We start from the raw sequence: 26,871 nt of genomic DNA on the forward strand, positions 1-26,871 counted from the left end.
TGCTGACTTCAACTGAATAGGAAGGCATGGTATTTTAGTGTAATGCAAAGGTCACAGAATCCATGTCTGCAAGCCAGTTGGAATCCTCAAGAAAAGCAATGTTCTCCGATTTTGTCATCATGCCAATAATTTGTTAAAAGTGCTGTTAAAAGCAACCAACAAATGAACAGCATCTCATTATACAAAATATCTTCTCTACAAGTTCTAATCAATATAGTAATGAAAGGTGAAAGCTCATGGTTGCTTTGGTCTAGTTCTATCTGACAAGCATACAAATGCAGACTATAAAGTCACCTTAATACAATTATAAAACAAGAGTACTGTGTCAGCCCACTCTGTGTTTGGTATTCCTCTATGTTGATAATTAATTTACTTTGTGTGGAAACTTTTTTTTTTTCTTTCAGTCAAAATGATCTTGACCTTTGGACCACAAAATCAATTGGTTTCTTCCTCACCCCAAATGCAAATCATCCACAGATTTTGGTACAGGTCTGTGGTGCAGAACTAATGTCATTGTACAGAAATCATTTTTCTCCTTCCTGTCAAAGTGTCATCCAGTTTGGTAGAAATATGACCTTGACCTTCAACCATCTGAGCATGAAATCAATATGGTTCTTCTTTATCTTGAATGCAATCCATTACGAAAGTCTAACAGTATAAAGATGCCTGCTAAAATCTGGTTCAAATCTATCAATCCTTGGTAAAAAAATGCTGAATTTTCTAGTCACAACTCCTGTAAATGATGCTGTGCAATGCAGGAAGCTGAACTTACCCAAATTTTGATTAACATAAAGCCACATACCAAATTTGCCTCGTACCAACAAACCTTGTTACAATTATGCTGCAGAAACCAGTCATGAGGGCAGTTATTCTCCATGTCATGGAACACTGGAAACTGGACTCACTTGAGGTCTTGAAATATAAAGCTGCATAACAGATTTTTTTGGGTCAAAATCGAAGAAACCTTGGTAAAACTATGCTATAGAAACAATTTAGGAGGGAAGGCAAGTCAGGGGATACAATTCCTGTACTAAAGGCTGGAAACTGAACTCTATTGCAGTGTCTTCAACATTAGTTTGTACACCAATTTGCTTAAATTCAATAATTCCTTGTGAAGTTACCTTGTGAAAATCAACTAGCTGATGGACAGATGAATAACCAGATGGCTGGACATGAATATTATGCATCTCTACCAATTTTGTCAAGTAGGCTTAAATTATTTTTTCAATACACAAAATGTCTGTAACTTCTCAACTGCTTCTGAATATTTATGCAGCTGATAAATATTTATTATGTTCATATTTAGAAGATATTTACATACTTATATTATTAACATATTTCATATTTTCATTTCTTTGCCTAAAGGTCATCACTAATACATTGCATACATAACCTATAATATACTGAGGCAGCAGAGTGGCATATTTTTGGTCTCTATTTCCTCTCTCAAAACTAAACGATAAAATCTGTTGGGCAGTGACTGAATTCCGATAATCAGGTATTTCAATTTCTACTATTTCATATACAGTTTGACCCTAAGAAAAAAGTACATGTACCAAGTTATTTTGGATTTCACTGGTGTGAATAACCGTGAAAAACATGCTAGTGGCTCATTCTCATCAGTGTACTTTGCAAAACAGTAATAGTAATTCGCTTGTAAAAATTGTAATAAATACTCTATGCACCTGCCCAAACCTTTCACAACTTTTTCTGGAAGAATTTCATGTTCATACAGATATATGGACATTGTATACTGAATTATTCTCACACAGTACTTTCAGAATGAAACTATACCATTCTGCTGCCAGTTCATTTAAAATAAGTCATACTCAAAACATTCTGAGACAGCACAAATACTTCCTTTGGCAAACATGACAATGAATAATACTAATTTGTATATGTAGCACAAATATAATGAAGTTAAACTAATATGGTATCATAGAACTAAGTCACACAGACACAATAACAGCTAATAATTTAAACAGTATTACAAAAGTTATATCTTCTCCTAGGAAGAAATATGATGGCACAAGACTTCAATGCACCAATTAATTATCAATCATTCTTTGTGATTGACCAAATACACAGATCAACTTCACATTTCTGAAAAGATTTGATATTGTAAAGTAAATAACACTGACAATTAAATCCATATCTATGTATACATGCATATCTATCCTAGCATTGTGTTCTTGTTGATTTTTATTCAATCAGTTCAGTAAAAACTACATTGTTTTTAATGTTCATCCAAGACAGTAACACTGTCACCATGACAATGACCTTCACACATCAACAAGACAAACCTTGAGAAACAGGCAGCTAATTTTGTGTCCACTTTCACAGAAGGCATTGTCACAGAGAAATGCCAAAAGGGAAAGATCGATTCTCACTTATTGCTACACAATTTCCGATGATACAGTCATGTTATTTCACAACCATATGAAGGAAGCATGTTCACAGTCTAGCCACTATGGCTTGATAGACCATGCTGCAAATTCTGAAGAAAAAGAAAAACATCCCAAGATGTCACAACAACAGTCACAAATTAACAGGTTGAACTGTGCATCACTGAAGTTACTGCAATGTGACTAACAATGGAATTAAAGCACCAAGTCTATAAAGATGCAGAAAAAGTCATCTGCCACAGGCCAAGGTCACATTACTTAAGCTTATTGTTTCTATGATTGGCTCATCATGGAATTCTCCCTTCTAATAAAATCTTCTGCATAAAGACCTCAATAAATCAATTTCATTACACTACCAATGCAAAATCTGATCATTTCAATTTCTTTCTCTTTCAGGAAAAAACCCTAGAGTCATTAGTATGTTAAGATTAGATATCGTTAAAACAAACACGGAGGAAAATGATAAAACAGAAAAGGTTCTTTTCTGGAATTAATTTTGGAATCTAAATGTTGATGGTAACCTCATACTCAAGACCAGTAGTTCCCAAACTTTTTCAGACCACCATACCTTTGGTTATCCTCAGTGCCACCTACCTTACCCCGTAACAAACAGTATTCAGCATTAGTGCCTCCCGCCCCCCCGTTAGTCCCACTGCCCACTTTGGGAACCACTGATCAAGCCCAAAAATGCCTCAGTATATGACCTGAAATTTTCCATTGGATCAGATCTAGTCATTTTATTTTTATTTATTTTGTATTTTGTAATCTGCTTTTTTGGGGGGTCTTTCCTGCAACTAGACCAGTACACTTGTGCTGCACATCAGTAAAGCTGTCAAACCAAGTGTCCATTTCATGTCGGTGGCAAGTTTTCAATTACAACAGAAAATGAATAAATGAAGGTCTTGGACCAAACTTATGCAAGAGTGATGCTGGAAGCAGTTCAGAACTGCAGAGAAAAAAAATAAATGTAAACTCTGTCAAGAATTATTTTTCAATAAATATGAATACATATTGTGACAACTAGTAAAACAAATTGACTAGGAATAATTGTCAATGATGATGATATTCATGAATGAAATTTTTTGGCTGTGCTGAAAAGCTATGGAGAAAAAAAATGCAGTTTATTAATTGGCAGGAATTGTATGGAATTATGAGCATAAAAACTTGATGCATATTCGGCCAAAATGTTCATAAAAGGAACCATGACTTGCTCCTCAAACTTTTCTTGCCTTTGATCAAATTGACAGATGCTAAATAAAATGTGAGAAGCATTGCAGTGCTTCAAGCACAGGCTTTCACACTTTCAGATCAATCATTAATGCATGGAAAATACCATCCAGAAATAGGCATAATACATTTGGTAAAAAGCTACATTTTCTTATTATACCATTTCACACTGGAGTTTACATTTTACTTGTAAAACAAGTACATGAACAGAGATAAATGGCTCTCAAAGCAAACTGATGCTGGTTGTGATAATGATCATGTGGATGACTTCTGTAAAATAGCTGCCCTATTCACTCATCTCTTCATCATGAATATTACTCTCAATAACATCACGAAGCAATTCATCAACAGAGTCACCCTCTGCACTGATTCCCTTTTCTTCAAAATTCAAGTTTGGAACAAGAATGCTCAACATGCGCACGACATTCATGCGTAACATTTTTAACTTAAATGCATGCACGCAGTTGCTGCAGTCTCCGCGATCAAGACATTTTGTTCCATTCTCGTAGAATGGGGACTCTGGTTTGGATTTTTTTGTCAAGTCAATAGCACCAAAATTATCATCTTTCACATTTTCGTGAATTTCTTGAAGTGGAAGATGGCTTCTAGGTGGATGGGATGTACTTTGTGGTCTATACACCACCTGCTCATTCTGTTTTGAAAAGGTTAGGCCATTAAAATGTGGCGATATCTGGCCATGACCATTCATTCCAAGAAAGGGGGGACTAGGCTTTCCACCATGCATAAAAGAGCCAAGGTTTGGGAAGTAGCCCATGCCAAGTTTGTTCAGAAGATTTTGTTCCAAAGATGCATGAGATAGGTCAAGGCTGTCCATATGGTGGCGCTGCTCAGGAAATCCTTGCTGTTGCTTAGGAGACTGTTGAGATGGAGGAAGCTGACTGGCCTGTGAGAATGGAGTAGGTGGATTTCCAAAACCTGACTGGAGTAGACTGAGATGGGGTGAGGGAAGAGATGTGGGTGGAGGGATATTTTGCTGCTGCTGTGGGGAAAGGAGTGGTTTTTGTGGCTGGAGGTGAGAAGGAAAGTGAAGACCATTGTTGCCAGGCAACTGCTGTAGGCTTGGAGGGATTATGTTGCCTGGAACCTTGTACATATCTCCATTCATGACCTGTGTGGCTAGGTATCCCATACCCCTTGGTGATCGTGTCCTCTTTTCCTTGATATAGTATGACATGATACCATCATGTTTATTGATGATGTGGCTCTTAAGACTGTGACTCTGGCTGTACTGGACACCACATGCACCGCAAATGTATGGCCTTTCCCCTGCAATAAACAAAAATGCAATTATTCTGTTAGTCCTGATAATATAAAGCAGAAACAAGACAAAAATAACCAACAGTCTTCCACTGTATTTATTATGTCTTAACTTTTTAAATTATTCATTAGTGAGTACAAATAATGACAGGCAAAATTGTTAATCATAATTTCTTAAGAACCTACTTTTGTAATGTTGGCAAAGAAAGGGATCCTCTATACAAAATATCACAGCCAATACATTACGTTCTTTTGAATCCATTATCGCTCAAAGAAAAATACACACTAAGTCCAATCTGTGCATGATTTTAGCACTCTTCTCATTGTATTGACAAAGGTAGGAGAGATAATGAGCTTTTTTAAATAAAAAAACACCAAGTAGATTTATAGCTTTAACTGGATCATATATCACAGTGAGTGTAGACATACCAGTTGCCTCAATTACTACTATTAAAATTACCTTAAACAAAACAATGCAAAAATCCAGTGTCAAAAGCATCTGCTTACCAACGGTAAAATGTATCAGAATATTTTTACAGTAGTCATTCACTATAATGCTGTTACAACAGTCCCTCACTATAATGCTGTTACAAGTCCTTCACTATAGTGCTGTTACACTAGTCTGTCACTAAAATGCTGGAAGTACTCCTAGTGCTAATATTCCCTCACTATAATGTAGCCACATTATGCCCTCACTATAATGTAGTTATGGTATTCCCTCACTATAATGCTCTTAAGGAGATCCATACAAGTTTACTGTGATATTGGTGAGGTCACCTTTTAAAAATGATATACCTGAATCAGAAAAACAATTCAACCAGTATAATAGGAACATCATCAAAACTGTTGTACAGCTTTCCAACATAATGAACCTTTATTTTGATTAAAAGCAGTTTAATCATGAAATGGGATAGTACAATTAGTTTAAATGATTCAAACACAGGAAAAACAAAAAGGTATAGCAAGGTAACCCGATTAACTTGCGGTGCTGATTGCCTAATTAGAAGCAGAAAATTTATAAAATAATAAAATTTTATGTAACAGACATCTTTTCATTTCACATACCGTATACATGTTCATTTTTGCTACCAAAATATTGGATGGCCTGTGTGCCATAATGTATCACAGATGGCCTGTGTACATAGAAGACACGCACTTATAATGTATATGACATAACACCACTGTCATACAGATATTTAACACAATAATCCCTGGAGCTTTTTGTCATTTTTGCCTGAAAATCGAGTAGGAAACACATTTTGAAAGCTATTTCTGAATAGACTCGAAAACACCAAATCCCCAGTCATATTTCAATAACATACTGCCTAGTGGTGTTAGAAACATTGATTTTCGTTGGCTATTTGACTCACGCAATTGAGCAGAAGGGTAAAAGTTTTTTTTTTGTTGTTGCTAAACGGAGCCATTATTTTTGTATGGAGACCACTCTTTATTCCAAATACCCATCTTATCCTACTTTTTGCAAAGGCTCATCTGTCTTTTGCAGTTCATACCGGTTTGCCTTTGATCTGAGACCAAAAAGTCTAAAATCCGGACACAAAATTGGATTCTAACCACGGGCGAATTTTGTGTTAAAAAAAGTTGGGTACAAAAAAATGAGGTTTTTCTATCTGTATTTCGTAGTGCAATGAGATATTCCAGATTATTTGGTATCATTGTAGAGCTACATCTGTCTACCTTTCTATAATACAACCCACTTTAGTGTATCATGCATGACCATGACGCTACAGAGCTCAGCAGTAGGCTACTACCTCCTGCCCAGTAAAGTCGTCGCTAGGGGTTAATGTGTTAAGAACCACAGACGATGGACCTGCATCCAGGAACTGTGGTAGCTCACCTGGTAGAGTGCTGGATTTGTAATCTAAGTCTGGTAGATTCAACCTGCACAGGTGAGTGTCCCCAGGAATAGCACTTAGCTCAGGTGAGTGTCCCCAGGAATGGCACTTAGTTCAGGTGAGTGTCCCCTGGAATGGCACTTAGCTCAGATTCCTCAACATGATATAGCAAACAATGTGTTAAAACAAGACACATACTTCCCTCCCCCAAACCATTCCATATCACACAGTCAACAATATTTACGTTATTAAAGGGAGTCAATCATGTTTTCTTATTGTTGCCACAGGTGCTGTACAGAGTGTACATTTTTACACCTGTTTGGTGTTTAACATTACCTCCTATATTCAGACTGGCATATATTGTGAGACTTAATTTATTATTATTACTGCTTCCTCAGCAGTTTTATCATTCTATTTTGATCATCAATAAATGAAAGTACTTTTTATATCCAATTAGTTTGTGTCCAAGTGAACAATCTGGTGGGAGACAACTCCATATATCTGAAAATTATGGGAAAGAAATGCCAATAAAATATCACCAAGTTAACACATACTATAAAGTACATGTGCATCTTTCACAGATGCAATATCTTACCTGGTTTAGAGAATCTAATCATTCAAAATATTTCTTCCAATCATCCAGAATGACTTTCCAAAAAGTGAAAAAATGTAGCCCTAAATTTTGTGCCTTTTCCAGACAATACCAGTTGGCATCCTATCCAAGCACATGCTCTCCCTAGAACAGCCACTTTACATGAACTAATGTCATGTGACCCTGTTTGCGATGTTCAGATTTGTGTCAGCACTAACATTTACAGTATGCCTTCATATCTGTGTCATGTTAGTTTACTTTGAGATAAGACCAAAATCAGTTCATTGTGATGTTGTTATTGAGTAGTAAATCAAAATATATAACCCTGAAAATGACTAATACGCATCACTGCATCAAAACAAACAAGTTCTTGTAGATCTTTCTTCATTCTGGGATAGGGAGGCCTCAACAATTATTTGAACTGGTAAAGTAATATACACAATGAGTGAACAAAACAAGGTCATTTTATAAAGGAATCACACGGTTGGTAGGTTTCCTTTTCAATACAGGGTTATGCCCTTTCTTTAATAGTTAAAAATGATAGGTCCAGGGTAAGTACAAGTTACCTGACATGCTAGATCAATGAAAAGGATTAACCTGACTAAAGACTGGACTAAAAATATTTCCTATTTTTCTATGGATATTAAGTATGCTGACGGTCACAAGGATAACTGGTTGAGGTTGAACCACAGCTGAAATCACCCCATCCCCAACCCTACTGACTGTTCACATATTTTGGTACAAATAATGGCAGTAGCAACAGTATCATATGGAGTGTGTCTGTGTGTGTGTTTTGGATTTGTAACATAGCTTTAAAACTTTTTCAGTCACAGTGCTACCATGTCTGCAGTGTGGCAGTTTACAGTGATGTCTAGCACTGGGGCATCATGTCCCACCCAGTCACATTATCCTGACACCAGGCCGACCAGTCCTAACACTAACCTCTTAATGCTGAGCGCCAAGCAAGGCAGCTGTTAGTACCATTTTTGTAAGTCTTTGGTATGACTCAGCCTGGGATTGAACCCACAACCTCCCGCATCTGAGGCGGACGCTCTGGAGAATTACACACACACTTGCAATTCAGGAGATTGAGAATAAGAACTAATAATTTTTCTATCAGCTTCAAATGAAATTTTATTATCCATGTGATATAAAAGTAGCAAAAAAAGAATCCCCTAAAAATAAAGCTGCATTGGTTTTATGTTTAAACTTCAAACCAGACTTGTAACAACAACAAAAAATACCCTACACATAAAGCTGCATTGGTTATATGTTTATAACTCAAATCAGACTTGTAACAAAAAAAGAATCCCCTAAAAATAAAGCTGCATTGGTTATATGTTTATAATTCAAATCAGACTTGCAACAAAAAAAGACTACCCTACACATAAAGCTGCATTGGTTATATGTCTGTAACTTAAATCAGACTTGTACACAATCCCAAGTTTTATTTTTCAGGAACAATCAGTTCCACCAGGTTAGAATGTATTAGAAACAATCATTTGGTGTTTAGGGAATAGCGAGGCTAATATATGACACACATGTCTCGGATTATATGTCCAACAAAATGACACGTAGACAAATACCTAAACAGGGTCTGTCTAGAGCAAAGTGGTGGGAAAATAAGAAGTTTGAATGTTTACACCAGTTATTTTTCTAAAGATTTAAGTCAAACAATATTAAAGCAAAAGAAATTCACATTAAATATGCAAACAGTTTTCAATTTGGTTCCAAGCAGAATGATGTTACTGCTAAAGAGGGTAACTTCAAAAATAGGTCACTGCTTTAATCAAATGACAGATACTGAGGTGTAAGTAAATTTCCTCCTACTTCTACAGGTTGATAAGAAACCGTTTATTTTAATTAGCAGTCAACCAATACAAATGCATCAAATTTTAACCATTTATTCAAGCTTCATGTGTCATTTACAGCAGGAATGTTAAGATTACAATGTTACTGCAGACAAAAATAATAATCTAATTGACAAAAGTTTATAAAAAGCACAAAAGTGTGCCTCGCATTGCTTACTGAACACCCAGACACGAGCTGACATTAGGCTTAGAATAAGAAAATATTCAAAGGCCTGAAACAATAAGGCCAGGGGTTGGAGGGAAATGTAAAATCAATTTCACTTTGTGTATTTGGGTGAAATCACAGGCACTGGGGCAACTACTATTTTGCCTGAATCACATCCTAGCATAAGATGTAACTTGGAAATATTTCATTATTTCTGACTAAAATGGTTGGGTAAAAAATAAAAGATTTCCTGCATCCCCTTGAAAATGTAATGGTTGTGCCCTAGTCCAGTGTATTATCAGTAAAAACCTGTATTCAATGACATGCTAAATAACACATCTCATGGTACAGTAGTCAAGTTTACCAGCAATTTATTGTACATTGCAGGAAAATTTGGCACTTGAAAAACATGCAAGAGCCTGAAATCACAACTCATATTTTCCAAAATTAACTTGCATGTTGTGAGTACATGTGTTGAATTTCAACCCTGTAGTCTGATTAAATGTAAGCAAAGAACTTTTTCACAGGATGAACAGCACTAAGTTCTGTTTTCGGTCCATTTTCTGACCTCATTATTTTGTTACTTCTCAAAATATTTTGGTTATAAATGAAGACGTTTAAACAAATTGTCATTCATTTTAATATTTTGCATTAATTAGTTTATATTTCCATGATATTGTTTCCATGGCTACTACAATCAAACAGCCAAATTTCAGTTAGCTACTTGTCCTGCATGACCAGTGACTTAAAACTATAGCTTGTCTTATCTTTAGTTGTTCTACAATGTACATAATAATGAATATGCTTCATGGAGACGAGCATCCTGAAAAAGTTAGACTTCCTTCAGCTATCACTTGTAAATACAAGTGGACAAATAGCCTGGGTATGTTTGTCAACGCAAAAACTAAGTATTTAAACTGAAGAAAAACAAAGGTTACACTTTCCAGGAAAATCTTTCAATAGCATAAAGTTGTTGTTGTGGGCTTAAGGCCATTTTTCAGCACTTGATACATGGCAGCCACTATGACTGGTTGTAATGATGCAAAATATTCTGAGTATAATGTCAAACGTGCTTTTTTTTCGTGGTCAGTGTAACACAAACATTAAGATTGATGTGTAGTCCTGAAATAACTTGTTGAGTGCGAGGGATAGAGTCTGTTCTCACTGGAAGTTAATTTTGATTAGGATTCACTTGTTAACAGTTAGGGACAGACAAAGGTGACAAGTTAATGTAAGGTCATGTAGCGGCAGGTGATAGAACTGATATAAAGCAAACTGTGGTCCATCTGAATAAAGTGTTATAAAATGATATTTTCCAGAATAGTTATTAATAAAGGCAGACTAAAAAGAAATTTCTGACTTCTATGGGCCTGATAAGAATTTTGGCTGGTAAAGTAAAATAATCTTGATTGGCTAAGCTGAACAAGGGGGTGGGGGTGGGGGTTGTGTTCCCAGAGATAATTCAGGGATTTTAGAATAGCTCCCCTCGTAGAATTAATCAGTCTGTTTTTCTGCCAAAGGGGAAGTCTTTTCTTGGGGCAAAAAGAATGTGCACTCCCATTATAAAAAGTCAAAGGGACGGGGAGTCTGGAAGAGATCTGGAACCAGATTAGAACAGAGGGACTTGTTTGAGGATGAGCAAGCGAGTGCTCAGAAAGGCACAAAGTAAAACTCAAAATAGTTCCACACCTCACTGCACAGTGAGCATGAGTGTAGTCCGCCATAAAGATTTGATGACCCAAAGAGGGCAGAGAGGGAGAGAGAGAGAGAGAAGTAAATACATATAAAAAATCAACTGATCACCAGCAGTGACTGGTAAAGGACTGGAAGCACCAGGTGATGCTGTGATACTGGCAATATGAGTTAATTTTGTCACTCTAAATGATGAAATCTGTTCTATCTCTGAGAGAAAGTGAATTATTCACATGTCATTTTTGTTTACGTAATTGATAAAATTTGTTGTATTTTACATATGGGGGATTGTGTTATTATTGTATTCTGTATCTTTGCTTAGATCTCTTATTCCATCCATTAATTTCATATACTATTTACTCAGTCTGGGCAATAATACCGTAGTGGATCATCTACTAGGTAACGATAACCAAAGACCTTAAGGAGTGAGGAAGATCACGCCATCAATCCAGCCACCCTATCACACTAGTTGAGGAAGAACCCAGGAAAACCCTGTGAAGAACTGACACATGGGAAACTACTGGCAAGCTGTCTCACATACCCATATAGGTTCAGCCCAAGATTTTAACCACCATGGAGGTGAGATGGCAGTGATTGGCAATTGCTTTAGGCCACACTGCCACCTATGGCCCATCGGCATAAAGTAAATCCCAAGCATAAAAATCCATAAATATCATCCATCATTTAATTTTTGAATGTATTGGGGCTTAAATAGTTTTACTTTCCATTCCAACTTTACATTATTTGTAAATATATTTTCAGTGAGGAAAAAACTTTATAGTTTAATATTTTTAAGTTGTGCTGAATAAGAAATAATCAAGAAATATATGGTAAATAATAACAGAAACAGAAGTAATTATACATTTCATAAATTTCTTGAGTAAACATATTAGTGACAGGAAAGCAGTCAGATGATTCATGTTGTCTTAGGAGAAAAATCAAAACAACTGAATTTAATTTACATTTATACAAATCTGTATTACATATACAATTATCAGATGGAGTTATGTACCCTAATTGCCAACTGTTTTGTATTTTGGAAAGAAGGATGGATGGATGGAAGTTCAGTGAATAGTTCATTTATTTCATTTTTTTATTGAGAATCTTTTGACAAGATTTTCATGATTTATTCAGTATCTACATCACAAAGTGATGCCAGGTATCTCACTTCTTTCTACATAAATACAGCTACAGTATTTCACTTTTTCTACATAAATACAGCTACGATATTTCACTTTTTTTTTTTTACATAACTACAACTAAGGTATTTCACTTTTTCTACATAAATACAGCTAAGGTATCTCACTTCTTTCTACATAACTACAACTGAGGTATTTCACTTTTTCTACATAAATACAGCTAAGGTATTTCACTTCTTTCTACATAAATACAGCTAAGGTATCAGATAATATTCTTCTTGCAGTATGTTTCAATGGCAAGCTTATCATACCTTCCCTATGACAATTACCCTTATTGCAGGATGAAGTTTTCATAAAAATGTGTCATAATTCTGTAAAAGAGGATGCTGGACTTACGATCAATCATGGACCTATGTCAACAGAATTAAAGTGATACTGTCAGGCTATTATCAGGCTTCCAACAAAAGGTTTCCGACACAATCCTTGAAAGATCACCCACTTTCTTCATCAGTGAGCACCTACTGAGTTCATAAATTGATTAAAAAAATAATATTGTTTCATCTGTCAACTTTGTTCTGTATCAGATTGTGTTGCCAACAATATAATCAATTCATCATTTATAGGTGCTGTCTATCTCCTCAGACATTAATTTTTATTTCTTACAATGAAAGCTCAAACAGTGATTAAATATGACATCATTTGTTTATCTGACTCAAGATTATTATTTTCAATGTCTTGTTGGGCAAACTCATTGCTTAGTTCTATTCTAGTAGGCTGTAAGTACATAATAACTTTTTGGGTCTGCAAACAAAGAGGTTAAAAATAGCTACTGGTATATCAGATTGGTTGATTCTGCATTAATCATACTGTTAGTCATGAAATGACCTTAGTTCATAGCAAATGTGAGAGGGCACTGAGTCTGCCCTACTGTTACTTTCAGCTCAAGACTAGTTTGCCATTACACCTTTCTTTGATATTTTTGTTGGAAAAGTATAATTGTGGTAAACCATTCTGCAAAATGAAATTTGTACCCATCATTCTTGATTTTGGCATATTGCTGTAAAACAGCAATCACTTTGTAATGCCAGCATTAGTCTAAAGAAAATGTAAAACTAATTCCTGTGCCGAAAAGAACTGATATTTATTCATAACATTACGTATAAAAAATATCTTACACCAACACAAAAATAATAATACCAATGCTCTGAATCAAGCTACATAAATAAACAGAAATGTAAACATTAAAAAAAAGATGCCAAAGGTGGGTCTGATATTGGTCACTTGGGTAGCCTGTGAATGCACATTCACATAGGGTCCCAGGGTGGTCTAAAGCACTAGACTTGAGTGGTCACTGCCATCTCACCCCAATCTGTGTGGGTTTGAGTCTCAAGCTCAGTCAAGGTGGGGTTTTGAGAAAGCATGCCAGTAGCTTTTCCATGGGTCAGTGGTTCTTACCAAGGTTTTCCTGGGTTCTTCCACTACTAGTTATACAGGCTGCTATAAATAGCCCATCATGTCCTATTCAGATCAGTAAATAAAGCAAACTGCATTGTTTAATAATAACAACCTTTTCAATTGTATTCTTACTAAAAATGTAATCAATAATTGTATCATTTAAATAGTTTCAAGTGAACAATAATATAACATTCATCTGGAATCTTACAAGAAATTCAGTTATAGCAGCTTCTGTTAAATTCAATTGAGTCATGAGGTTTTGTCAGGTTTAATGCCATTTTTTCAGCACATGATAGGTTGTACATGCTGGCAACTATATTTGTTGGAGGAAGAATGTGGGAAGAACCAACACACAGGAAGCTATTGGCAAGCTTTCTCACATACCCACATTGGCTGAGCCAAGACATGAACCCATAACATGAACCCATATGGACAGAGATGACACACAATTGCCTTAGACCAATCGACTGTCTGATATACCCAAAAATGAGTTCTGCACATCTTCTACAACTCAAACATCATATAACTGTGATGTAAGTATCTAGTGCTTTTAATGGTACACAATACTATAAATTAAATCAAGGGTCCAAGTGGCCCAATTATTGCTCATCTGGCTTACACAGAACCAATTTGCTAAGCTGGCTGATATATTTTAAGAACACAATACATGTACACTATATCCAAAACTTCATATCATGTTGATTTGACCTATTTTACTATATCTTTATAAGAATTCATTCAAAAGATAAAGGCATAATCACTTCCAAAAGATAAAGCCATAATTCCTTTCACAAGATAAAGGCATGATTACTTTTGAAACGTACATGTCAAAATTATTACAGAACCTGTCTACAAAAATGAAAATACAAGTGTATTTACCATGGTGGAAAAAGCTTAACCAATCAAATACAAGATTACCTCATTCATGTGCAAATCTTGCTCATAATCAGCCTCATCCTACAACTTGATATTTAAGACTATAACTGTTCAAAATCTGATCATAGTGTTCAGCCAATCAGATACAATGTCACATTGTTAGTACAAATACTCAACCAAGATCTTGATGATACAGGCCTATTCACCAAGTCTGATCAAATCCTGTCAAAATTAGTCTCCATAGTGGTAAAAAGAACTATCAGTAAATCAGATCACATCAAAAATATTTATATGTCCCACCCATAATGAAAATAATCCTACATCTTCATGATATTAACATATTCACAACATCTGGTTAAATCTGGGTAAAAAAAACAGTCTTTCCAATGGTAATAAGATCAGCCAATCATCTGCAAGATCACCTCATTAAGAAGCATATAGATCATGCTCAGAATAAAACATGTATCTTGATGATATAAGCCTACTTACAAAGTCTGATAAAAATATGATCTGAAATTGAGTCGCTAAAGTGCAGACAAGCTCATCGAATGTAATGAAAAATACCTCATTAATATGCAGTGTTGCTGCTCGTAATTGTACTCGTCCTAGATCTTGATGATTTAAGCCTATTTACCAAGTTTAATCAAAAGTGGATCAAAGATACAGTCTCAGCAATGACAACAAGCTAAACCAATCATGTAGATTACCTCGTTAGCATGCCTAGATCCTGTGCAATATCAAACTCATGTGAGATCTTGATTATACAAGACTAAATTCAAAGTTTGATCAAAATGATTACAAAAATATCATTAGATGCAAGATGACTCCATTATGTATTATACCATCATGCATGGAACTTAGCCGTTATGAAACTGATCCAAGATCTTCAAGATACAAGTCATATTTCAAATCTGATCAAAGTAATATAAAAAAGTTACCGCTTCCAGAGTAGGGTAACAAGCTCAGCCAATTAGATGCTGTAACACTTCATTAGTATACATGGATCTCACTCTTTATCAAGCTCATCCTAGATTCTAATTATATAAACATATAATCCAAAAGTCTGTGACTAATATTCAAACTCTCATTAATATGCACGACTCTTATATGCACAACTTTTACTCATATCTACACTCTTCTGAGAATCTGTCAATATATGCCCGTATTCAAACGTTTGATCAAAATCAGATCAAAAATGTGCACTCTGGAGTGAAGTAACAAGATTTGTTGATGAAATGATGACTGATACGGTGTTATACCATGAGCTCACACGGCATTTTAGCCAGGCAAGCAACAAAAAAAATATAAAAAATTGGAGTCACAAGCATGTAATTTATGCCAGTGAAAATTTTGTGATTGATAATATCACAATCACATGCATGAAATGGAATGAAGTTGGCATTCAGGCTAATATTTTGCTGCCAGCATGCTCAAATTCACAAAAATAAAAATTTATTTCCTCTTTAAGTCCTTTCCTTGCCAAGTCTGGATTCTTTTCTTTAATGAAGGAAAGCTAAAATATCACTCCCTAGTATCTAAACTTGCTGTGTTAGAAAACAAGACTAAAAAAATGAGTTTTTTAAAATGGTACTGCTAAATTAAAGAGCACACTTCAATTCCTTGGGGAGTTAAGTGTTTTGCAGTAGGATGAATCTTGCTAAATAAACAGAGGAATCAACTAATTACCTCCAAAACTGAATTTCTCCCCATGCTCTAAAACTTTTATAAAAATTTCCATTTAATCAATGAAGATTGAATTCACCAGGGGAAAATAAGAAAAGAAAGTGCTGTGTTGAGGTTATTGATTTTTTAACTCTGGTATATAGCAGTTACCTCCCTTGAACTATATTTTCTCCGAGCTAGAATTATATCTGTTGCGCATGGACTGTCACTTTTTTTTCATAATTGTTGTCAAATGTCAAAATTGAATGGCAAATGATGAACCATCCTTCTCACTGCCACAAGATCCTAAAAAAGCTTATATCTAACAGCTAAAGACCAGTGTTGATCTAAACAACCACCTTTTTGTTCTTTAAAACCACAATGAAATCAAAAATAACTTTTATAACATAAGTGTTAACATTATTGCTATTGTGGCAGATACAAAATATTGGTCAAACAACAAAACCTGAACAGTTAACTGATTACAGAATCTAGAAAGAAAATTGTGCACTTATACCCTAATTTTTAGGGATTTTTTTTTTTATAAAGCCAGCAAAGTTTAAAGATATTCATCAACATGTATATAAAGATTTGTTTAGTGTTAGACTATGCAGGACGAGCTGGCTGCTGTTATTCTCTAAAATCATAGGGATGAATTTCTATACAGTTACCCAATTAAATAATTACAAACACTGTAATTTCTTTGAAAATCATGGGATATTTAATTACTCCAACACCATCTTCAAACAGACATCACTGTAACATGGATGTACACCAATCAAACATCTCCAAACAGATGAGAGTATGAGATCTTGGGGGGATAAAAAAAAGCATTTTGTATAATGAGGAAACTAGATAACTAAACAAAGACAATCATATGTACATAAATTTGTGATGTGGATTTGGTATCTTATTAGAGAACTTGTCATCTTTATAAACTCGTTTTGGTATTCATTACTTTGCCATGGAAAATCAATAATAGCCACCTGGGGGTGGGGTATGTAGTGAAACAAAAATGAGGACGGAGGTACATAACATGTTTGGGTACCAGATCACATTGATAGTGATGACCAAAGTAAATTTAAATTAATACACCTGCAAATGAAACTGAAGCATGCGAGTTTACACCTCTAGATTAAAATATAATTAAATTAAAAAAGGTAACATTTATATCAATCAACAAGAAAGTTAAGATTGAGCTGTGCATTACCATAACTTAATTTTTGATGTCATGCACAATATGTCATAACCTCAATTATGCCAGCAACTGCTCATGGGGTGGGATTCAAATTTATTAGCCAGATGTAAGTATCAGCAGGGGGAGGAGGTTTTAATGTATTTGCCCAAGACTGACATCAGCAAATGTTCTATGCAGATACAGTCTAGACTTGGTTTAGTATTGTGGGGTTTAGCGCCACTTTAAAGCATAAGAAAAGCTGTAACTGGCGGACAAGATGGAGGAAGAACCTAGTAATAATAATAATAATGACCTTATTTAAAGAGGGTAACACAATTAGCTAAAAACTAATCTACCTTGAGGCCCTCATACAAAGGAATTTATTTATTTAAGCTGCATCTCTGAAGCCACTGGATATATTGGGTTTGGAAGAAGGAAATAGAGTGGGCATTTCTAATCTCAGCTGGAATACTATTCCAGAGGAGAGTTCCAGAGTATTGGAAACTTTTTTTAAATAACTCCTTATTTGGTTTGGGAATTTTATACTGTTTGGTAGACATGGATCGCAGGTGGGGAGTATTACCAGGTAGCCTATACTGGAATAGTGATTGTAAATATTCAGGAGCACTATTCTGAGATATCCTGTACATTAATTTGGCTTTTCTCAAACAGATTCGGTCTTTAATAGGTAATATTTTTAACCTACCAGCTAAACTTTCCTTGCTTTCTTTCTGGATTGATATTAGCCCAAATGCTCTTTTTTGAAGATGTGCCAGCTTTGCTATGTTTTTATCATTTGAATTACCCCATACTGTACTACAGTAGTCCAAATAGGGTTGTATGTAACTGTTATAAAATAGTTTCCTGTGCCTTTCAGGGAGAAAATGTCTTATCCTACTGAGAAGCCATAAACTTGAATTGACTTTTTTACTGGTGTGTTTGATATGTTCAGTCCATGATAGGTTATTATCTACCAGAACACCAAGTAGCCTATCATGACAGACTATTTGCAGATTTGTATCCTTCCATGTCAGACATAGTTCATCACTATCAAGATTTGTCCTTCTTTGCCGTGTTGAGATAAGTAATATTTTAGTTTTACCAGTATTTACCACCATGCCATTACATGTGCACCAGTTTTCCTGTTTGTTTAGTGCATTCTGTAAAGAAATTTCGAGCCCATGCTTTGTGTTTTGGATGTCTGACAATGTTGTGTCATCTGCATAGAGATCTGTAGATGATATTGAGTCTCTTAGTAAAAGTGGTAGGTCATTAATAAATAAAATGAATAGTAGTGGACCTAGAATTGAGCCTTGTGGTACTCCATATCTAATTGTTTCAGGTTCAGACAGAACATTATTTATGTAAACATGTTGTGTTCTCTCATTTAAGTATGAAGTAAATCATCTAAGTGTTCTTTCATCACACTGGTAGATTTTCAGTTTCTTCAAAAGGATTTCATGATCCACCATGTCAAAAGCTTTCCTGAAATCTACAAATACAGTTCCTATTATTCTACCTTGATCAAGTGCTTGAAGCCATTTATCAGTTAGGGAGATCAAGGCAGTCTCACAGGAATGGTTCTGTCTAAAGCCTGATTGATTAGGGTGTAACAGCAAGTGTTTGGTTAAATATGACATGAATGAGTCATGGACATGTTTTTCAATCAATTTTGACAAGTTTGGTAGTATTGAAATTGGTCGGTAGTTATCAGCATCATCCTTAGAACCAGATTTGTGAATAGGAGTTACTTTTGCAGTTTTCCATATTTTGGGGACAGATGAGGTTGCAATACTTAAATTAATTATGAATGTTATGCTATCTACAATAGCAAAGGCAGAAGATTTAATGAGTCGTGGACCAATCTGATCAAGTCCTGTAGCTTTCTTGGTATCAAGTTCACTGAGACATTTTTTAACAAAGTTTTTTGACACTGGTGGGATAGAGAAACATACCTCCTTTGAGATTTTACTGCTGAAGAACTTTTTCAGTTCATTAAAGTTGTTTTCTATCACTAAGATCCACTGGCCAATAGGATGCTATTGTCAAGTTTTCTCAAACGCATGTGGACAGAGGTAAGCTTTTTGAGTGATCTGCAATGTGAGCACCTAAAATGGTAGCCACATCCTGGGTTGGCCAAGACAACATCTGTACATGACTGAAATCTGCTTTTATTTATTTATTTGATCTTTAAATGACCTTGAACCACTAAGTACATTAATTCAAAAAGGAGTAACTGACAACATGCAAAAGGCAGTATTATTACACTTCCCCTGTTTGACCACCACCTGTAAGTGATTAATTAAATGAGCATTTTTCCTTGAAAGTTAATAAATATGGGGTATTGCTGGAAGCCCTAGATGTTTCTGTACATACAAATACCGTAAATTTAAATATTTTTATGTTTTCATGCTACTATTTCAACTAACAAATGCATATATGCATTTCTCTGTTTCATAATAGTATTCATTACACATAACTTGTACATATCGTTATTTCGGTTTTAATAATTTGAAAACATGATGGGTCAATTAATTACTAATTAGCACAACATTATATGTCTATAATGACTTGGTCAGCAGGAAGGGCCTTTTTGAACTTCTGAGTAAGATTGGTTGCCCCCCAAAACTCCTCAGCATGATAATCTCTTTCCATGCAGATATGAAGGGAACAGTCCTGTATGATGGATCATCCTCAACTTCCTTCCCAATTAACAGTGGTGTGAAGCAGGGCTGTGTGCTGGCACCAACACTTTTTGGGATCTTCTTCTCCCTGCTCCTGTCCTACGCCTTCGACACGTCCACGGATGGCATATATCTACACACCAGGTCTGATGGGAGGCTGTTCAACCTGGCACGACTGCACTCAAAGACCAAAGTGAGAGCTGTGCTCATCAGGGAGATGCTTTTTGCAGATGATGCAGCTCTTGTGGCCCACACCGAGGAAGCCCTCCAGAGACTGGGAGACTGTTTTGCTGTTGCCTGCACGCAGTTTGGTCTCACAATCAGCTTGGAAAAAACAAATGTCAGCGTGCAAGATACCACCATTGCCCCTTCAATCAAAATCAGCGGTGTCACCCTGGAAGCAGTCAACAACTTTACCTACCTAGGGTCAACCATCAGCAACACTCTCTCGATTGATATGGAGCTGGACAGAAGGCTTGGAAAGGCAAACACCATCATGGCTCGATTAACAAAGAGGGTTTGGGAAAACAACGCGCTGACAGCACACCAAGGTCCGAGTCTACCAGGCCTGCGTTCTCAGCACCCTTCTATATGGAAGTGAGACGTGGAGTACCTACATGAGGCAAGAACGCCGGCTCAACTCCTTCCATATACGGTGCCTAAAACGCATCCTGAAAATCAGCTGGCAAGACCGTGTTCCACACAGCGAGATCCTGCAGCGTGCAAGTACCCCCAGCATGTACTCCCTGCTAATTAAATGCCGCCTTCGATGGCTGGGTCACGTCCGACGCATGGAGGATGGAAGGCTGCCAAAGGACATCTTATATGGACAGCTGGCCACTGGCATGAGAAGAGTCGGACGCCCCTCACTCCGTTTCAAAGATGTGTGCAAGAGGGACATGAAGGCATGCAACATTTCACCCGATGGCTGGGAAGAGCTGGCTGAGGACCGAGGCACCTGGAGACTGATGGTAAACAATGGCATATCAGTCGCTGACGCGAGGAGAGGCCAGTTGGCGGCAGAGAAACGTAAGAGAAAGAAGAACGCAACAACAACCACAGTAACGCAGACTTCCCAGTATGTCTGCACCAACTGCAGTAGGGACTGTCACTCACGTATAGGCCTGCACAGCCACAGCAGACGTTGCCAACAGAGACAGACAACACCCCAAGGGCGCTATTCGCATGGTCTTTCGAGACCGAGTCGCCAATGATGATGATGATGATGATGATGATATGTCTATCAGTGTTGTTTACTCTGGATATTTACTAGAAAGTATATTGCTTCCATTTTCATGCATGACCTAACAACCTGTATTTGTATTAATTTTGCTTTTTACTTTATAAATGCCATGCCTGATGCAATAAAAGTTTGGATTTAATTGGTATTTTCCTTTTCCATATGTTAAGTGAAATTCCCAAGTGATAGTTCCCGAGTTTTATGCCAGTAAAACTTAGACCCCTGATTTGTAAGGCAGTACTCATCTTGTTTTCAAGATGACAATCCTTTTCATCTAGCTGTACCTTTAAATACTTGTTCAGTGGATTTCTACAACTTTCATGGCATGTCTGACCATAATCCCTTAGCTTGTGAAGGCAGTACCCTCTTTCTTTTTCCATATGACAACCCTATCATCAAGCAGTGAGTCTGATACTTGTTCAGTACCATGCAACAATGGGTGGTTTTCTGAAATCCCTGTCATCTTGCCCCACAAATGGCATGTGTTCAGTTGCATCTTTTAATACATTTCACATACTGTATGATCAAAATGTTATTTACTGAGCTCAAGCTGCCTCCACCCAAGTTATCTGTGTATGACACAAGATGAGGAAATGTAGTCAGAAGATATTTAAAATAACTAGACGATTTACAATGACTGGACAAAAAAGGAGGATTTCTTGGTTTTTGTACCAGATGACCTTAAACATTTATAGGATACTATGAATAACAAAATGTGGACTTAACATTCATTGTTTATTTGTAAGGCATGTAGAATTACAGGTATATTGTGAATCAGATCTTTCTGAACTATTTTTATACCTGTATGTGACCTATGATTGTACTCAAGGATTTATCATACAAATGATTTTATAATGTCAAGCATTATATATATAGATGGATCTGACTTGCCAAAGTTCAAAGCCAAATTGGTTTTTGTAGCCCTAAGGAAAAAAAGGGAGGTGGGGTATGGTATGACATAATCGAGTATATATACACCTTCACTTATACAGACCTTTTTCTACAGGTATTTTTTCAAAAAATCTAAACTGACAAATCCATTACACAAGAAGGGAAACCTTCTGATATGAATAACCACAAAACAATACAAGTTTTACCAACACTTTCAAAACTATTATTAAGACATGTCTATCATGAATTTAGAAAATGTCTGGCCCAAGTGACTGCCTCTACAAATTACTGATATCAGACCTCTATCTGAGTCTTGGCCAACTTGGTCATGTGAGAAAGCTTGCCTGTAGCATCTCTTTGGCTAGTGGTTCTTCCTGGGATCTCCCAAATTCTTGCTCCACCAGATATACTGGCGTTTATATGACCCATCATGTGCTGAAAAAATTGCTGTAAAATCTTTCAATTTACTACATTCACAGCAATCAGGCTTTTGTTAAAGACATTTATACCATGCTACACATGAAATACATTTATGCCACACTACACAGTAAAACACATTTATGCCACACTACACGAACTAGAACAGTGGTTAAATGTTTAACAACCTGCAACTTCTGGGCCTTACAAAGGTTTTTGAGCCTGATAATCACAAAATCCTGCTGCAAAACCCCCAAAAGTTAACTTGGTTTTAATCCAATCTTAACAGAAAAGCTTACATTATAAATAAACTTGCATTGTCAGGTCTTCAACAAGGATCAGTTCTTGGACCATTACTCTTTCTGCTGTACATTATTGATTTATTACATTGAGCTATTCATCAGTAAAATCTGACACACTGACCATAAGTTTAGCAATAAATTAAACCAAGATCAATCGTGAAGATAAATGCAGAAAAGTCCAAAGTAACAATCAGAGGTGGCTGAGCTAAAGTAAAAGTTGCAAAGGAAAAACTACGTGGCATCATGACTGGCAGTATCTTTAGCTGGTAAAAGCAAGTTCATGATATCATTAAACAAGTAACCTCACTGATTTTATCTCTTAAACAGAATGAAATCTTATCTCCCTCAAGAACAGAGAAAGATGTTGTTTAATACATATATATATATATATCATACCACAGCTAGAATTTAAAAACCCCCGGGTGACTGACATTTAAAAAGACAACTTCATAAAGGTTTTCTAGTCCATAAATCATTAAATTGGCTGGCTCCAGATTATTTTAAATATTGAACTGGTAGAAAATGTACATATCTATGAACTAAGATCCACCTCAACAACATTTTATATTTACCCAAACCAAATTTTATAAAGAGTTGTACATTTCTTGGAGCCAAACTATGAAATTCCATTCCCTCCTATATAAGGCTGGCCAACTCGTCCACAGGGTTCAAGAAGCTCATTAGTCGACATCTACATAAACTATAATTTAGATAGTTTTGTGTAATTCAGTACTATTCTGCTTTCAAGTAATATTCTTATGCAGGTTAATTTTATTGAATCTTGCATGTACTAATTTTTAATGCTTTGTATATATTTTATAACAGTAATAGATCAATTATCTGTTTTTAATAGCACTTTTAATGAAAGAACACGTAAAATCTTTGCATCATATACATGTCATTTGGAGGGCCTCGTGGAAGGTTGATCTGTTGACCAAATGAGCCTCTTCAAATAACTCGTTATTATTATTACTATTATATTTATTATTATCAAACTAGCTGTTGGATCAAAGAAGGGTCATGTGAACAATCAACATAATAACATTATATATCCAGTTTCAAGTGTGTATAAAAAAAAGCACATAAATATACTTGCTTAAAAGACAAATCCAAATGCAAACTGCACACACCCTGATCTGCCATGTCATAATGCACCAGAAGATCTAGGTCTGCAATTTGTTAGGAGTAATCAGTAGAACAAACAACACAGACCCTGATTTGCAGGTGCATTATGATACAACATATCTGGATCTTTGTTGTTTACAGTTTGATTTGATTTATCATCAAGTACCGATGGTAATAGAATTTCAGGAGTTGAAATCAGGATGTACTCACCAGTATGAATCCGTAAATGGACATACAAGTTGCTCTGATGCTTTGTGGTATACGGGCAATGAGTGCACTTGAAGTACATATCCCCCTGGTTCATGGTTTCATTTGGCTTTTTGCGGTTTGGACTCTTTCCATGGTGGGTGTTCTCAATGTGGTTTTCTAGGTTTTTCTGACGACGAAAAGTCCTCTCACAGTACTGACACTTCAGGTAGTCCTTCTCCAATTCAGGGGAGGAAAATTTTCTGTCAAAAGGAGACAGAAACGGAGCAAAGGGCATATCAGGTGGGGTTGGTTGGAAGGGAAAGAGTGGAAATCCTCCATTAAATGCATTGTGAAGCCAGCCATTCAATTTAGGTGGGGTCAGTACATTGGGATGCTTAAAGATTGGACCCTCTTTGCCTTTGACATGCTCACTGGCTATGGAGGAAAGTGTAGTTTTGCCATCCATGTTCTGGGGTTTGTCTGTGCCACCAATACCAGTTTCATCAACATCTGGATTAGTAGGTAAGCACTTTTCAACAAAATCAATGTTATTATTATCTTTATTGTTATTGTTCAATAAGTGTTCATTATTATTGCTCATTTCCGTTCTGTCAATACTGCCATCATGGAGTTCCTTCAGTGAGTTAACCATTGGCAATGTTGATATCTGTGCACTGAAGTCACCATCAACCTCGTCTTCACTGTTCTCCAACTCCATAGACAATGATCCATTCATATTCTCTATATCGCTATCATCACTGTAATACTCATTTTCTGTCTCTCGCATTCGCCGCACAATGTCTTCCAGGGTAGGTTTTCTTCTGTTTTTTCTCTCACCCTGAAAAGGACTTCCTTGCAAGTCCAATTCTGAATTTTTTGGACTTAAATGCGGAGGACTGCAAATATTGCGTTCATTTGTCAAACTTGGCATATTTATACTGTCGGACTGTGCAGCATGCTCATCAAGTGTAGGTGAGTGGGAAGATTCAAATGGCACTTGCTCTGGAGAACCTTTTGGGACTGGCAACTCTTTATTGCCTTCTTTCAGATCTTGATTTCCATGAAAAAGCACCTCTGCAGATGTTTCTGGATTTCTAGAAAAGCCATTTCGTAAGGACGGTAAAACACTGTAATTGTCAGTTGGCTCACTGAATTCTGTATCTGAGAAGTCATCATGTCCATTCATTCTGTTCGTTGAAGTACTACAATAGCCTTCTTGACCCAGACCCTGTAAACTTGGATGGCTGTGATTAAAGAACTGGGACTGGTCATTGGGATTTTCTTGATTTGGGGTTAAAGCACCTTCAGGGGGAAGGGAAGTAAAGTTTTGCTGCCTTGGTGCTGGAAGATCCGTCTTGTCCAATTTCTCAGCAGTCTCCGGTAAAGGGTCTGGTGTCATTGGCTGAAAATTATGAGTCTGTGATTCCACAACCATTTTGTCTGAGATTTGTTGATCTCTGTATTTAGATGAATAATTATTGTCCAAGTATCCAGATTCAAAGTGAAAACTCTGATTTGGGCTCAAAGCTCCAGACCTAGCAGACAACCTTGGATACCTATTACCACTGCCAGAACTGCTGGTGTAGTGGACAGAGCTAGCTGATGACACTTGACTCGCAGCAGACGATAAAGTCAGAACATTAGGACTAGTTTGCAAAGTGGACGGTGAACTAAAGCATGTCATAGGCTCAACTTCCATCATAGTGAATCAGTCATTGTGCCAGTCTGGATAAAAGCACTGTGAACCTGAAAAGGAAGAGGAAAAATGGCTACAATTGGTGAGATCATACCAGTTTTCTAAGATAAAGAATGTCAATGGAAAACTGAAAGCAAACCTTTCTTACACTCACAGTTATGAGCTCTGCATATTGGTGTGTTTAGTAAAATGTAAATGGTAGTTGTCCAGCCTCATGAGAGGTATGAATTTTGTTAAGATCATTTAAATAAATGATTCTGATACACAGAACAAATTGTCTGTCAAGAGGTCATTCCATTAGACAAGATGAGCAGAAAATCAGATAATGGTGAAATGGCTCATAGACTATGACTGTATACAATTAAATTGTTCATGTTTTCAAAACTGAATTGAAGAACTGACCTTTAGCAAATGTGACTAGAACAAAACAACAACAAAAATGCTTAAAGTCCTAAATCATCCAATACTCGTTTGCTAATATCTAGAAAACCACAAATGTACAATGTGAATGATACAGAAAATTCATCTGTCCATTGATAATTTTTTGTTCAATAAAAATAAATCTTGAAATAATTTCAGGTGTTCCATGGACCTAAGCATATTTTTGCAAAAGTGTTGGCCTATTCTGGGTCATTATACCTCCTCGCACTGGTTATTTCAATACAACAATTGCCACAGTAAATAAATGACCCTAGTATATTACTGGCTTTTGAAAGACTGCAACATAGTTTTACTATCCCCAGACGTCATAACCTAATGATTAATGCCGCACCAACATACTGTAATTAAATATTAGGAGATTTTATGTGGTTGCTTCTAATACTATTTCCCAATGCATAATTAAGTGGGGAACAATGTTAGCTTCCTGACATAAAAAAATTTCATTTTGTTCCTTCTGAAGAGATTAATAATTTATTGATTAAATTCTTTTTGTTCTAACTTTTACTTCTCTCAA

The 26,871-nt window shown here is 36.2% G+C and overlaps 1 protein-coding gene across 1 annotated transcript; it reads right to left on the reverse strand.

The window, feature by feature from the left end:
• Positions 1–3,741: 3,741 nt before the first annotated feature.
• Positions 3,742–25,919, reverse strand: LOC149787639 (uncharacterized). The gene is made up of 2 exons (XM_089975580.1): positions 24,242–25,919; positions 3,742–4,919 (listed from the first exon to the last, which is right to left on the reverse strand). Exons 1-2 carry the CDS (start codon positions 25,917–25,919, stop codon positions 3,919–3,921), a joined length of 2,679 nt encoding a protein of 892 aa, XP_089831706.1. The 3' UTR covers positions 3,742–3,918.
• Between the last annotated feature and the right edge of the window lie 952 nt (positions 25,920–26,871).

Source organism: Sinohyriopsis cumingii, chromosome 11, assembly GCF_028554795.1.
Source record: "Sinohyriopsis cumingii isolate HCF-2022 chromosome 11, ASM2855479v2, whole genome shotgun sequence".
In the NCBI taxonomy this organism is placed as follows: domain Eukaryota; kingdom Metazoa; phylum Mollusca; class Bivalvia; order Unionida; family Unionidae; genus Sinohyriopsis; species Sinohyriopsis cumingii.